The 15649-nt window shown below is 45.7% G+C and overlaps 1 protein-coding gene across 20 annotated transcripts in view; it reads right to left on the bottom strand.

The window, feature by feature from the left end:
- Positions 1-15649, bottom strand: part of ADGRL3 (adhesion G protein-coupled receptor L3) — a 1133398-nt gene that overhangs the window by 144364 nt on the left and 973385 nt on the right. For 8 of the 20 annotated variants that reach the window (XM_083179292.1, XM_083179295.1, XM_083179293.1 and 5 more), the window contains one exon: positions 2907-3035. The exons of 9 other annotated variants lie outside the window; for them this stretch is intronic. In XM_083179292.1, coding sequence (XP_083035418.1) covers positions 2907-3035 — 129 coding nt within the window. The remainder of the gene's footprint in view (positions 1-2906; positions 3036-15649) is intronic. 3 more of the 20 variants (XM_083179304.1, XM_083179305.1, XM_083179303.1) reach the window with 1 other exon arrangement.

Genomic DNA, 15649 nt, shown 5'->3' with positions numbered 1-15649 from the left:
TCAACAAGATGGATGAGCTATCTATGCTAATAAACGACACTAGATCAGGCACAGCAGGGTCTTATGCTTCACTGAAACATGGCTAGACAACCTCATAACAGACTCCTCTCTGTCTCTGCCAGGCTATTGCCTCATCAGGGCTGACCGTGACAAGGAGCTCTCTGGCAAATCCAAAGGTGGAGGAATCTGCTTCTACATAAATGAAAGGTGGTGCAACGATGTTGCAAGACTCTGGGTAAATCATGTAGCCCTCAATTGGGAGACCCTCACCCTCAAATGCAATCCATTCTACTCCCCAAAGGAATTTGCCTCAATTATCCTGGAAGGAGCGTACATCACCCCACAATCGAGCACAAAAGTAGCCCAACAACAACTACTGTAGCTTCCCTGATAACAGACACTGAACTCAAGCACCCGGACTCACTGTTCATAATATTAGGTGACTTCAACAGGGCCAACCTGTCCCAGGAGTTACCAAAGTACAAGCAGCAGGTCAAATGTCACACCAGGGAGGGGCGGACGCTGGACCACTGCTACACTGCTATAAAGTCTACCTACCGATCCATCCCATGAGCAGCCCTGGGACTTTATGACCACTGCTTGGTCCACTTCCTCCCAACATAAAGTCAGAAAAGGCCACTCTCAGGTCAAGCTGGTCAAGTGAGACAAAACTAAAGCTTCAGGCTTGTTTCGATTGCACGGACTGGAGGGTTTTTGAAGCCTCTGCGACTGACCTGAACGAACTAGCAGATGTTGTGACATCCTACGTCAGTTTCTGCGAGGATCTGTGTGTACCATCCAAAACAGTTTGATCCTTTAATAACAATAAGCCGTGGTTCGGCAGTCAGCTAAGGAAGCTCCGCTGGGCCAAGGAGGAGGCCTACAGTGGTGGGGATAGGGCACAATACAAAGAGGCCAGGAACACCCTAACATGTGAAATCAGGCTGGCAAAAAAGCACTACGCCAGCAAGCTGACAAACAACCTCTCAGCCAATGACCCTGCAGCAGTCTGGAAAAGTATGCAAGCTATTACCAACTACAAGAAAGCCCCAAGCCCAACTCCAATGCTCCAGGAACTTAACGAGTTTTACTGCAGATTTAAAAAAAAAAGGAGCCCAGTGCCTCATACCCCCCCTCCTCTCGACCATAGTAAAGTGGCTCCACTGCCACACCACCTTGACCGACACTCCGAGGTCTTGCAGGTGGACCAGGGGGAGGTAGAAGCTTTGTTCAAAAGGGTCAGACTTAGGAAGGCTGCAGTTCCTGACGGAGTGTCGCCATCTACAGTATCCTTAAGATCTGTGCAATGCAGCTTGAACCCATCTTCACTGTCAGCTTTAACACCTCACTGGAAATGAGTAGGGTTCCCGCCTGCTTCAAACGCTCAATTATTATTCCAGCTCCCAAGAAGTTGGCTGTGAAGTTGCGCTAATACCAGTGGTCATGAAGGCATTCGAAAGACTGGTATTGAACCATCTGAAGGAGGCGGCAAAAACCCATCTCAACCCCCTGCAGTTCGCCTACCGAGCAAACAGAAGCATTGAGGATGCAGTTAACCTAGGGCTGCATTATATCCTAGAACACCTGGATCATCCAGGCACCTATGCAAGGGACCTATTCATTGACTTCAGCTCTGCATTAACACAATTGCCCCAGCTATCCTAAAGCCCAAACTTCTCTCCCTAGGAGTTCCAGAATCTACCTGCTCCTGGATTGTGGACTTCCTGCTGGCACGGAAACAGGTGGTGAAAGCCGGAGCCTTCACATCTGCCATTTGTATGATCCCCAGGGATGTGTCCTTTCTCCCTGCTCTTCTCCCTCTACAAATCATAAAAATCATAACATTTTCTAATGACACCACCATCATCGGCCTAATCTAGGAGGCAGATGAGTCTGCATATAGACGGGAAGTGGACAGACTTTCACAGTGGTGCAGCAGAAACAAGCTGGACCTAAACCCCATCAAAACAGTCGAGATGATATTAGACTTCAGGAGAAAACCAAATGTCAAGGTCCCTCTGGTAATTTCCAACAGAGTGGTGTCATCAGAGTGGTGAAGAAAGTAGATACCTTCAAATTCCTTGGGACAAAAATCTCGCAACCTCAGATGGGAGCCCAACATAACTTCCATTGTCAAAAAGGCCCAACAGCGGCTGTTCTTTCTGAGGCAACAGAAAAAAATCAACATTCCGCAGGAGCTGCTGCAACTCTTTTACACTGCTATCGTGGAGTCCGTTCTATGCTCCTCTATTACAATCTGGTATGGAGGGGCCAATGAATCTTACAAACGAAGCCTGCAAAGAGTGGTGAGGACAGCAGAGAAGATTATTGGGATGGACCTCCCCCCTGTAAGGGAACAATACTTAAGTAGGGTCAAGAAGCGAGCTGGGAAGTTAGTGGTGGACAAACTCCGCCCTGGCCATAACTTGTTTGATATTCTCCCATCAGGTAGATGCTTCAGGTCCATTCCTGTCAAGTCGTCAAGAACTGCAAAAAGCTTCTTCCTGATAGCTATTCAGCTATTGAACAATGTACTGCTAATCTAAACACCTAACTGCTCTGTCTGACCTTGCAAATCAAAACAAGTGAATTGACATTTGTATGTGCAACTGATGCAATGTATGTATGTCCTGTTATCCTTCTTGTACCATGCTTGAAGCTGCACTGTATCCACAAAAAAATCCTAGTATACGAGAGTATACATGGCCAATAAAGTGATTCTGATTCTGATAGGAATACCGATGCAAAAGCAAAGCATTTGCACAATGCATCCAGTATTTTCGTAAATGAGGTCCACAGTGTGCATCAGCAGTCATTAGATATTACTAATGATAATAGTTACCGTATTTTATTAAACAAGAAACCTGTGATTCTTTTTTTAATATTTAAGAGAAACTCCAGCACACCTTGCAATTTGTATATGCTTACAGAAGGGTTGTTATAGACAGCCAACTCCCCGAGCAATGTATTATAAGGATTGTTAGTGCCACGAGGACGAAGTAGAGCATTGGTAATTAGATGGTTAGCCATGGCTCCTGGAATAGCCCAATAAAAAAAATCAATTAATCAATTGATCACTTAAGAGTCTGTAGTTAAAAGGCTGAAAGCATGTCAACATCAGTGAATGATAACCATAACAGATAATAAACAAGGACAGTTGATATTTAAAACAACAAATAAATGCAGCTTGGCAATTAAATCAATTAAACCCTCAACTATAAAAAGATATTGCTTTTGGTCTTATAAAGTATTTATAAAAATGTTCTGTTTAGCCATGCACCCCCAATCTACAATCATACGGTCTGTCAATATAAACTGTAAACCACAGTGTATACAATAGAAATGATACAGATAGAGAATGAAATGGATAGATGAAGTAAAACATAATTATTAAAATTCTCACATGATAGTTTATTATATATATATATATATATATATATATATATATTATTGCTTATATGGGACCCTGCACCGCAAACTGGGAATACCAACAGTGAGTACCACCTTGTTACACTTAATCTATATATATATATATACAGTATATATATATATATATATATATATATATATATATATATATATATATGCTGCAAAAAATGATCCGGTACTCCACTCCAATTCAAGTTAAAGGGGGTGCCTTGGCTGGTCATATACACGCTGGTTGTAGAGACATAGATCCCTCTGCCCGGCACTCACATACATCAAAATAAGGCGACCTCACACAGGTCTAAACGGCAACGTTTCGGGAATTTTATTGTATTCCCTTCGTCAGGACAACCTGACGAAGGGAATACAATAAAATTCCCGAAACGTTGCCGTTTAGACCTGTGTGAGGTCGCCTTCTTTTGATGTATGTGAGTGCCGGGCAGAGGGATCTATGTCTCTACAACCAGCGTATATATATATATATATATATTGAAGATAATAGGCGGCACTTGGGCGTCTTGGAGGAAGAAAAGACCACACACAGATTAAATCTCGAAAGATCTTGACAACCTTGTGGTTGTCGAAGGAGAACTGTAGAGCAGTCTGACAATCTGCTCTAAAGTAGGGATACTTCACTACCATCAATGTTTTTTTATTCAATGGTAGTGTTTTTACCATTCAATGGCAGAATTCTGATGTTTGTCGAATGATGAACATTCCATGGTGTTCCAATGGTCCCACATGTGTGGCTGGGTTAAAAATGGTTGTGCATGTGCAAAAAAGGATTTTTTTTTCACATGAGCCAATCATATGAATTTTTTTTTCTATTTAATTCTTTAAAATAAATGGACAGTGACCATCATATCGAAAGACAGTAAACCAAGTTCTGCAGTGGGCTTATCATGGGGAGGGACCCTGCTCATCCAGACTAAAGCTGACCATACCTGTATAGAATGCTATAAAACACATGTGATCTGCTTATGACTGCCAGTCATAACCAGTGGTGCAACTATAATTTATGCGGCGCCCCCCCCCCCCAGTAAAGTTAGCAACCCTCCCCCCGGCCGCCCATGCCCCCCCTTCCTCGTGCCGCCTTACCCCTCCACTCAGCAGGGACCCGCAGATCTTCTCTGCGGTGCGGTCCTGGCTCCCCTCCTGCTTCTGCTATGAAAATGGTCCATCACAGAACTGTCTGCTGTATGGGGGCGGACATTTTATGATGGTCCATTTCCAAAGCAGCAGTAGCCAAGTGGGGAGCCGGGACCGCACCGCAGAGAAGATCTGTGGGTCCTTGCTGCTAAGAGGAGGGGTAAGACACAGGGGGGCATGGGGGGATGGGGGGCATAGGGGAGGGCACTGCAGCCGTTTCCAAAGCGGGTCCAGGCCACAGCACAGACGTCTGTGCAGCAGCGGCAGCGTTACAATAGCCTGGCAGACCCCCGGCGCCCGCACTTACACAGTGCCTCCCCGTGACCGCGGGGTCTGCAGGGCTATTGTTACGCCACTGGTCATAACAACTAATCATATGTGCAGCACATATGATCCAATGGAGCAACCCTCAACCCACAGGAACGCGCATCGCACTGATACAACTCAAAATGTGCACACAATCGATTGCATTACCCGTCGAAATCAAGCGTTCAGACAAGAAATCGTTCTGATGTATGGCCATTATAACAGTGTCAGCCATGGGCGGGCCATCCTCTCTATCCCAACACACAGTAGTTTTCTTGTGATGGCAGCTGTGAATTCAAACCCTGTTGGTGGGTCAAAGAGGAGCATGGGGCAGGGAATACAGCTGCAAGGGGAACCGGCCACTTGGGGAGTCCCCTGCACCCTCTTTTTTTAGTCAGTTTTTCTTTCAAATAGTGTGGAGTAGACGACCCGAAAAGGCTGCAGATGGAGGAGACCTGGCGTAGCATGTGGGAGGAGTAGACGCAGTGCAGCCAGTAGGAGCAGTAGGACCCATCAAGGGAGCAGGGGACCCATCAAGGCTGCGGGAGGAAAAATGCTGCTGGCTTTCCTGGCTACCCCATCCTGACAGACCAGAGGCTGGGTAGTGCAGCATAATATGTATGATGGTGTCATGTGTGGCACAGTGTATGGTATGTGTATTGGATGCACATTGGTTTGTATGTATATTGGGGCAAAGGGGGGTGTATGTGTATTGGGGGCCAAGTGGAGTGTATGTATATTGGGGTGCACATGGGGGTATAATGTGATTTTGTGGCACAATGAGGTTTGTAGCACACTACATGTATATTGTGTATTAGGGTGTATGTATATTGGGGCCACAGTGGGTGTGTAATAATGGGGGAAATTTATTAACAAATAAAATAAAATAGGTGTATTTGTATAAATAAATACACCTCTTTTAGGCGTATTCGTATTTTCGGCATTCATGGCACATTCGTATTTGTATTTATGTATACGCCATCTAAATAATATGCCTTGAATTTTAAATTACTCCAATGTAATTTTGAAATTTACTATCAAGTCATATTTCAAAATACGAATGTATACTAGACATATTGTAGTACAAATTGTAAAAAAAATACTCAGAAAAAATACACATTCATTTGTGTATTTCACAAAATCAGACTTTTAACTAGAGATGAGCGGCGGGCACTTTTTTGGGTTTTGGTTTTGGATCTGGATCTCCCTTCGTGTTTTGGATCTGGATTGGTTTTGGCAAAACCACCCTTGCGGGTTTTGGTTTTGGATCTGGATTTTTTTTGGAAAAATGCAAAAAATTGCTAAAATAACTGAATTTGGGCCTGTTTTTGCCCCTAAAGTGTTATTAAGCTCAATAACATTAGTTTCCATTCATTTCTAGTCAATTTTGATCACTTCACAGCACACAAAATTGTTTTCATTTACTGTAGTTGGCCCAATTTCCCCTGTATGAGTTTCCTGCGCAGCCGCCGGTCTGTGCAGAGACTGACTTCTAATCTGCGGCAAGTGTTTATCTGTTCTGATCAGTTTAAAATCTAAGAAGACCCCTATCTGTCGTGATCAGGTTGATGAACTCTGGAAACATTACCAGTTGCCTCCTTATCCATCGCCTAATGGGTGGAGGGGAGGGGGGTAATTGGTGGCAGATAACCAAATTCCTCCACCTCTCTAGGACCCCTGGTTTGGAGATCCCTATCTAGTCTACCCTTATAGACCCCTATCTAGGTTGTGAGGTCTATCAGTCTGCAACATCTGTCACCATATTTACCGCTAAGGTTAATTCGTTTGATATGACTGGCTAGGCGTGTGTTCCCTTACCTCCCTCACCACTTCACTACTTCACGTGTGTCCCTCCCGAAGCCGCACACTCGGTCTAATTGGATGACCATCCCCAGCTGTTTGGACTTCCTCTCCCCACCATTCATCCATCATATCCCAAAAAAATATTTATTGCTCCAAAAGAGACAAAAAAAGACGAAAAAAGAGCAAGAAAAACCTCCAACCTCCAAAACCTCAAACCTCCAAGACTCCAACCTCGATATCTCCAACCTTAAGGCGGACTCGTTGTCATTGACAATGGAACCCACGATAGCAATATCGTCCACAAATTTAATAATCTGAACAGAATCAGAAACTGAGGAACAATCGTAGGTAAACAGGGAATATAACAGAGGGCTCAAAGCACACCCCTGGGGGACCCCTGTACTAATTGTCAGTACACCAGACACTCTGTCTCTTGTCCTTATTACCTGAGGTCTATCTGACAGGAAGTCAAGGATCCACCTGCACATAGACCCAATCAGACCAATCTTAAGGAGTTTGCTCGCTAATGATGATGGGAGTACGGTATTAAAAGTCGAACTGTAGTCTAGGAATAAGACCAGAACAGAAGATCCTTTTACCTCAAGATGAGCAAGCATGTGATGAAGTAAAATAAGTGCTGCATCATCAGTGGATCTATTTGCTTTATAGGCAAACTGATAAGGGTCGAAACTAAGTGGGATACTTTCCTTAATATGTTCTAAAACCAGCCTCTCAAAAGCTTTCATGATGAGGGATGTCAATGCAATCGGCCGATAATCATTTAGACAATCAGCCTTACCCTTTTTTGGAACCGGAGTGATGATAGTAGATTTAAAACACTTAGGCACATAACATGCACTAAGAGACAGATTGAAGATAAATGTAAAAATACCAGCAAGTTGTGCTGCACAGTTTTGTAAGACTTTACCCTGAATCCCATCGGGACCGGGAGCCTTTCCTGCCTTACTCCTAGAAAAACACTGTCTGACAGACTCTTCCTCCAGTATCAGAGACTCCCCGCCCTGAAAATTTCCATCCAACAAGGGCGGAGGCATAGCAGGTCTGTCAAAACGGGCATAGAAATAATTTAGTGTGTCTGCTAAAGCAGGATCACTGTCGTGAGACATAGGGCGGTATTCAATGAGCCTGATTCGCCATGTTTTTATGGCGAATTTCTGACTAAAACGGTGAATCACCCTATTCAATGACCACATGGCGAATACATTTCAAGGTTTTTTTCACCATGATTCACCGAGTAGCAATCGCTATCTTTTTATGGTGAAGTGGAATGTGAACTTTTAAAATAAAGTGTTTTGTTTTTTACATTTGGTGTCAAAAAATCAGGAATTTTATTCTGAGGAGGGGCATGCTATTTTTATTCATGTGCTTTTTTTTTACAGAGCAGCCAGCAGGGGGTGCCGGAGCCGAGCCGCTCATTACATATTCATATATTCACTGCACCCGATCGTTACAATCGGGTATAGTGAATATAGGTCCCCTGCTGGCACCCCCGGGGGGCAGCCTGTGCTGCCTGGCACCCGGGGAGCCCACCTAACCCCCACAAACGTTCTGGGGCAGGCAGAGAGACTTCCATCTCTCTGCATGCCACCGTCCTCAGGCTCCCTGCGGCATTCGCCGCAGGAGCTCATATTCGCCAGTCAGGGGCAGCGAGCCCCTGACACGTTGAATACCGGAGCCCGCCGGCTCCGGAACGTGGCGAATTTGCAGCGAATCCTAAAAAGGATTCGCTGCACCTCGCAGGTATTCTCATTGAATACCGCCCATAGTGTTTTCAGTAGCCTTATAGTCAGTGACACTTTGAATGCCCCTCCAAAGGCATCTCACGTCGTTACTCTGAGAGAAAGAACTTTCCAATTTATCAGAAAAAGATTTTTTTGCTCTGACAATACCCTTTTTCAATCTTAAACGGGCTGCCCTAAAAGCATTCGGATCGCCAGATCTAAAGGCACTATCCCTCTCTACCAAGAGAGAGCGAACTTCCCAGTTTACCCAGGGTTTGTCGTTGGAAAATGAACGTATCTGTTTCTTAACAGCCCAGGTACCCTAGGACCGTGGTTGATAGGGTGTCAATATTCACTAGATTGGGCCCGTCCATAGACTCCTCAATGAACAGATCCCAATCAGTGAATTCTAGCTTATCCTGTAAATTAGTCATAGCACCCTCCGGCCAGACAGTGATAGCTGATCTAGATGGCTTAACACGTTTAGCATGAGACACATACACGGGAATCAAGAAAAGGAACACATGATCTGAATGACCAATATTTGCCTCTCTAAAAGAACGATAGGCGCCCTTAATATTACAGTAGACGTGGTCGGGAATATTCTCTCCTCGAGTTGGGCTATTAACATACTGTATTGATAGAACCGGGGTAAGACAGACTTAAGCCGGGCCTGATTAAAGTCCCCTGTAATCAGAAAAATCCCATTTACAGATTTTGATTCTAGATCAGTAATAGCTGAATGTAATTTACCCAGAGCAGACTCCACATGGGCCTGCGGGGGGATATACACCGCAACTACAATGACTACTTGGCAGGTATAAAGGACGGCATTTAACAACAATAAATTCCACATCAACTGAGCAGAATACATTAACTAAACTGGAGTCAGAACACCATTTATCGTTAACATATCACATAGTCCGCCTACTTTAGATTTCCCAGAGTTGCCCGTCCTGTCAGCTCTGAACAAGGACCGATCTGCGAGTTGGGTAGCTGAGTCCAGAACAGAGTCATTTAGCCAAGTCTCAGTAAATATTATGAGGGAGCATGATTTAAGTAAGTGCTGACTCGCCAGCCTTGCCTGGATTTCATCCATTTTATTTACGAGAGCTCTAACATTGGCTGTAAACAGGCTAGGTAGTGCTGGACGATATGGGCAAAGGCTGAGTTGCACCCGAATACCCGATCTCTGTGGGTATATGTCGTCACACTGGACAATGGATTTATGTCACGCTGGACACAGGATATTTGCCGTCACACAATGGTTAGATGTCACACTGGACACAGGATATATGTCGTCACACTGGACAATGGATATATGTCACAATGGACAATGGATATATGTCATGCTGGACACAGGATATATGCCGTCACACAATGGTTACATGTCACACTGGACACAGGATATATGTCGTCACATTGGACAATGGATATATGTCATCACACTTCACACAGGATATATGTCGTCACACTGGACAATGGATATATGTCACGCTGGACACTGGATATATGCCGTCACACAATGGTTACATGTCACACTGGACACTGGATATATGTCATCACACTGGACACAGGATATATGTCGTCACACTGGACACAGGATATATGTCACACTGGATACTGGATATATGTTGTCACACTGGACACAGGATATATGTTGTCACACTGGACATAGGATATATGTCACACTGGACACTGGATATATGTCGTTACACTGGACACAGGATATATGTCGTCACACTGGACACAGGATATATGTCGTCACACTGGACAATGGATATATGTCACGCTGGACACAGGATATATGCCGTCACACAATGGTTACATGTCACACTGGACACTGGATATATGTAGTCACACTGGACACTGGATATATGTCACACTGGATATATGTTGTCACACTTGACACAGGATATATGTTGTCACACTGGACACAGGCTATATGTCGTCACACTGGACACAGGCTATATGTCGTCACACTGGACACAGGATATATGCCGTCACACAATGTTTAGATGTTACACTGGACACTGGATATATGTAGTCACACTGGACACTGGATATATGTAGTCACACTGGACACAGGATATATGTCGTCACACTGGACAATGGATATATGTCACACTGGACACAGGATATATGCCGTCACATAATGGTTACATGTCACACTGGACACAGGATATATGTCGTCACACTGGATAATAAATATATGTCACACTGGACACAGGATATATGTGGTCACACTGGACAATGGATATATGTCACGCTGGACACTGTATATATGCCGTCACACAATGGTTAGATGTCACACTTCTCTGCTTGTTGAAAAAATGGCAGATCTGATATCCGATGATATTGCAGTGTGGACTGTGGGATACCTGATGTCCTGCCAGGTGCACCAGCGTAGACACCATGGTAATGAAACTGAGCATGATCAGCAGGTAAAATGAGGCTGCGTAGACATGAATTATTTAATGAACGTTTGAACCTAGACGCATTGCCTGATTATGTGGTTATACAGATGTTTCGGCTTGATGGTACTACCAACAATCTCCATCTGTATGATCTTATTAGACTGGATCTAGATCCTGCGACATGTCACTCACGCACTGTCTCAGGGCTGCACAAACTGCTGGCTGTGTTGTACTTTCTGGCTACTGGCAGTTTCCAACACATCACTGACAGAGGCATTGGCATTTCACAGTCTACACTGTCCAGGTATCTAACCCAGGTGCTTGCTACACTTAAGTCGCACGTTGCTGCCTCTATCTGCTTCCCAACCCAGGAGACAGTGTGGCATGATGTCAGGGTAGCATTTAATTGCATTGCAGCCATGCCTAATGTCCTCGGTGCATTCAATTTCAATTTCTATTTGATTTTGCTTCTATAAGCAAAATCAAATGAATAAGATAGTGCATATCTCTCCATGAATTTATCTACATCTAATTTTGAGTTGTTATTATAATGTTAAACACTGTGTAGTGTGTGTGTGTGTGTGGGGGGGGGGGGGGGGGGGGGGAGTAGTCTGCAGTTTTACGGTGTGTGTGTTTGTGTGTGAGAGAGGGGACAGTGTGCAATTAAAGTGAGTGAATAAAGGGGGGGCACTCACATGTGTATAAGGGGGGGAGGGGGCTTATTCTGGTTCACTCGCAAAGGCAAATTCCTTCTTAAATGGACAAAACCATATGCACTGCAGGGGGGGGGGGGTGCCGAGGTAACATTTGCAGAGTGGAATAGATTTGGGTGGGGTATGTTCAAAGTGAATTCTAGATCGCAGTGTAAAAAAAAGGCAGTCAGTATTTTCCCTACACAGAAACAAAATAACTCCCCCACATCTAATTCTCTCTGCACAAGTAACATCTGCCCCACCTGCAGTGTACATGGTTTTGTCCATTTGAGAAGGAATTTGCCTTTGCAAGTGGACCAGATTAAGGGCCCTAGTGTGTGGCAGAGGGGTCACTGTGCCCTCCCTAGTGGGTGTGTATAAAGGGGGGTGGCAGGTTTTGTGTAATTTGCTGTCCTAATATGTGTGTATCGTGGGGGAATGGATTGGTCCAAATGAATATATGCACTTTAAAGCATCAGACTCTACTTTTATGTGAAGAGGGGTACATTTGTGAACCCCCCCCCCCCCTTACAAATTCTGTGTTTGCCCTATCTTTCCTGTCTTTTCTCATGGACCACCTTCTTTAACTGCATCTGATACTAATATTGATTTAAAATAAATGAACCTGTGACAACATATATGGTTGTGATCTAAGGATACTTAAATGCTATCATCCCATGAGAGTATCTTCAATATGGTGATAGCTCTTTGATGTTACTGTATTTCACCTAGATTTTTGCAAGTGGTAAATCATCAAGTGCCGATTTCATTGTACACCCACTCAGTAGCGTAACCATAAATTTTGCTCCCCCCTGCCAAAAATAATTGTAGCGCCCCTTCTTCTAAGTGCCAAAACAGGGAATTAAAAAAAAAATGAAATAAAAAATTAAATATAGATATCAATATATATATATCTATACATATGAAAAAATGACACCTTTGTTTAGCAGGGATATACACACACACTGTAACACACTGTGTGTGACACTCACCCCCTCTGGAACACCCGTTATGCTCCATGCTCAGGGGCAGATTGGCCATTATATCAACCGGGAACTTTCCCGGGAGGCCGGTGGCAGTGAGGCCGATTTTAAACTGGCAGGCATCAGGGGCAGCACAGAGCACAAATAAACAGCAGCTGGCTGCTCACCTCCGTGAAGTCCGCCGCGTCCCCGTGTAGCCCTGCCTCCGCTCTGACTATCACACCTGGCTAATGGCCCAGCCCCCGGCCCCCCCTCCTCTTTCCAAGTGACGCTAGTGTGTGTCCACTCACTGCCCCGCCCCCCCGAGGATCCTGTACACTGTAAAATGCTGATGTTGTCATAAATCAATCAAATAAAAATATGAGCCTGTCCAGTGAGTCCCTGGTCCCCGCCTGCCGCCGACGCCGCACCCAGTGCGCTGCTACTGGATGCGGCCTCGCCTCCTTCCGCCCGCTGTTCTCTGAGTCCTGGAGAACAGCGGGCGAAAGTAGGTGAGGCCGCATCCAGTAGCAGTGCACTGGGTGCGGCGTCGGTGGCAGGCGGGGACCCGGGACTCAGAGAACAGCGGGCGGGAGGAGGCGAGGCCGCATCCAGTAGCAGCGCACTGGGTGCAGCGTTGGTGGCAGGCGGGGACCCGGGACTCACTGAACAGGCTCATATTTTTATTTGATTGATTTATGACACCATGTGTACAGGATCCTCGGGGGGGGGGGGTAGGCAGTAAATGGACACACACTAGCGTCACTTGGAGAGAGCCAGGCTCAGGCTCTCAGAGACGGGAGGAGGCGGGGCCCGGGACATTTTTATTTTATAATGAGGTGGAACTCATCTGGATGTGAGGTGGGGCAATTGACAGAACAGGCGGGGCTGCATTCAGCAGGGAAGGCCAGGCAGGCACTGACACTGTGCACTGTGGCCTGAGAGTGGGAGGAGGCTATCTCCTCAGTGATTGGACTGGAGAGGTCAGGTGACACTGACAGACTGCTCTGATTGTCACTGTGATTGAAACGTGCGTGGTGACGTCATGACGTGTTTTCCCTGTATCCAGTGATAAGAATTGTATTGCTAATCTTGTAATGGACTTTGAAAAAAAAAAAACAACAACTTCAGTTTAAATTGTCTGCCATTAATTTAACGTCTTGTCTTTTTGTTGTAATCTCATCTCATTGGCTATGTGATGCTGGCTTTCAGTGTACAGATGTAGCGCCGCTCATCCAGCGCGGGGCCCGCCAGAATGCGGATGCTATATCTGATTGAGACGCGCGAGCATCCCAGTTTCCTGTCGGTGGGGGATGGGAACCCTGCCCTGGGCAGGGTTAGGGGGGGAGCGAGGAAGTGGGGTAATGTGGCGGGGACTGGTGGTGAGGCTGCGGTGGGAGCTCCGTTGTAAGGGGACGCGAATCCACCGCCAGCCCCTGCAATGATGGAGCCGGCTCCATCTGTATGCTGCATCATTCTCATTGGCTATGTGCTGCCCATTGTTGCGCTATAAGCACAAGATGAATAAAAAAGAAAGTATTTGTAGAGAAATACTCCAATTATATCACAATTACAACCAAAAGTAAAATCAACAAAAAAATAACAAATACATAAAAAGAATGGAGTAATCAAAAGCCCCATTAGTGCCTAATTTGAATCCACAAGTTGTTGATTGATCCATGTAGACGGACAGTGCCAAACATAATAAGAATATTAAGTGGAGATAGTGGAGAGGATAGTAAGATAAGACACGGATGGTGTAGTGGTTAGCGTTACTGCCTCACAGCACTGAGGTCATGGGTTCTATCCCCACCATGTGTTATACAGTATATATACGGGGCAGCACGGACAGTTTAATGGTTAGCTTTACTGCCTCACAGCACTGAGGTCATGGGTTCCATTCCCACCATGTGTTATATATACGGGGCAGTACGGACGGTGTTATGGTTAGCATTACTGCCTCACAGCACTGAGGTCATGGGTTCCATTCCCACCATGGCCCTAACTGTGCGGAGTTTGTATATTCTCCCCGTGTTTGCGTGGGTTTACTCCGGGTGCTCCAGTTTCCTCCCACAATCAGAAATATACTGCTAGGTTATTTGGCTTCCAACAACATTAACCCTAGAATGTCTGTGTGCGTGTACATGTGGTAGGGAATATAGATTGTAAGCTCCACTGGGGCAGAGACTGATGTGAATCTTTAAATATTCTCTGCAAAGCGCTGCGGAATATGTGTGCGCTATATAAGAAACTGTTAATAAATAATAATGTGTACTTGTACAGTATATTCTTCTTAAATATAGGTCAGATGGAATATTATTTGAGAAAACACACACATGACCCATCCATAGTATATGATAACCAAGGGGCGGATTAGTCTGTGGGGGCCCTTGACAACAACCCCCCCGGTACCTGGGCGTGCAGCACGTCCCTGCAGTGGGGCTGGCAGTCAGCGCAGGTCCCTTCAGCAGATGGGAAGTCAGCGCCTCTGTGCCGGGGTCCCTTCAGCGGATTGGAACTAGTAGAGGTATTGGCTACTAGTTCCCATCCGCTGCCGGGACCCGGCCGCAGACTTTCCATCCGTGGCAGGGACCCCGGCTGCAGTGACTGCCTGCACTGCCGGACCCCACACGAGCATGGGGCGACGGAGCCCTGTCGCCCCATGCTTACTCCACCTGTGGTGTGACCCATGATCAATAGTAAATCTATATGAGCGTTTTCTTCAGTTACAGGGGATCTGGGACATTGAGAGTCTCTCCAGGGGTTCTTGCATGTAAAAATATTTAGTTGACTCATGGTCCCCTACAAAGCATCAGGCTTTTTGTCAGTGTCAAGATGGACTGTGGCACTTTAAATGGGAGAGTCAAGGAAGCCCTGCAGCATCTAAATACACTAAGTGGTGAATCCGATTCCCAGACATTGGGGGGACAGCTGAGAAAAAAAAAATCTGCTGGGAATGGGCTTCAATGGCTGTTGTGGGAAGCCCGGTCCCAGCAGTCCTTTGTGGAGGTGCGCGGGTGCACTGGTGACGTCACCACGCACCCGCGCACTTGTGTACGGCGCTTACACGGCACCAAAAGAAGTCGGTGGAGGTGGGCACTCTGCGGGCAGTTGGCGGCCATAGCGAGTGAAGCATATCTGCTATCTAAGGG

This window comes from Crinia signifera, chromosome 1 (genome assembly GCF_055691185.1).
Source record: "Crinia signifera chromosome 1, ASM5569118v1, whole genome shotgun sequence".
Classification (NCBI taxonomy): Eukaryota; Metazoa; Chordata; class Amphibia; order Anura; family Myobatrachidae; genus Crinia; species Crinia signifera.
This window is presented reverse-complemented; position numbering and strand designations above follow the sequence as displayed.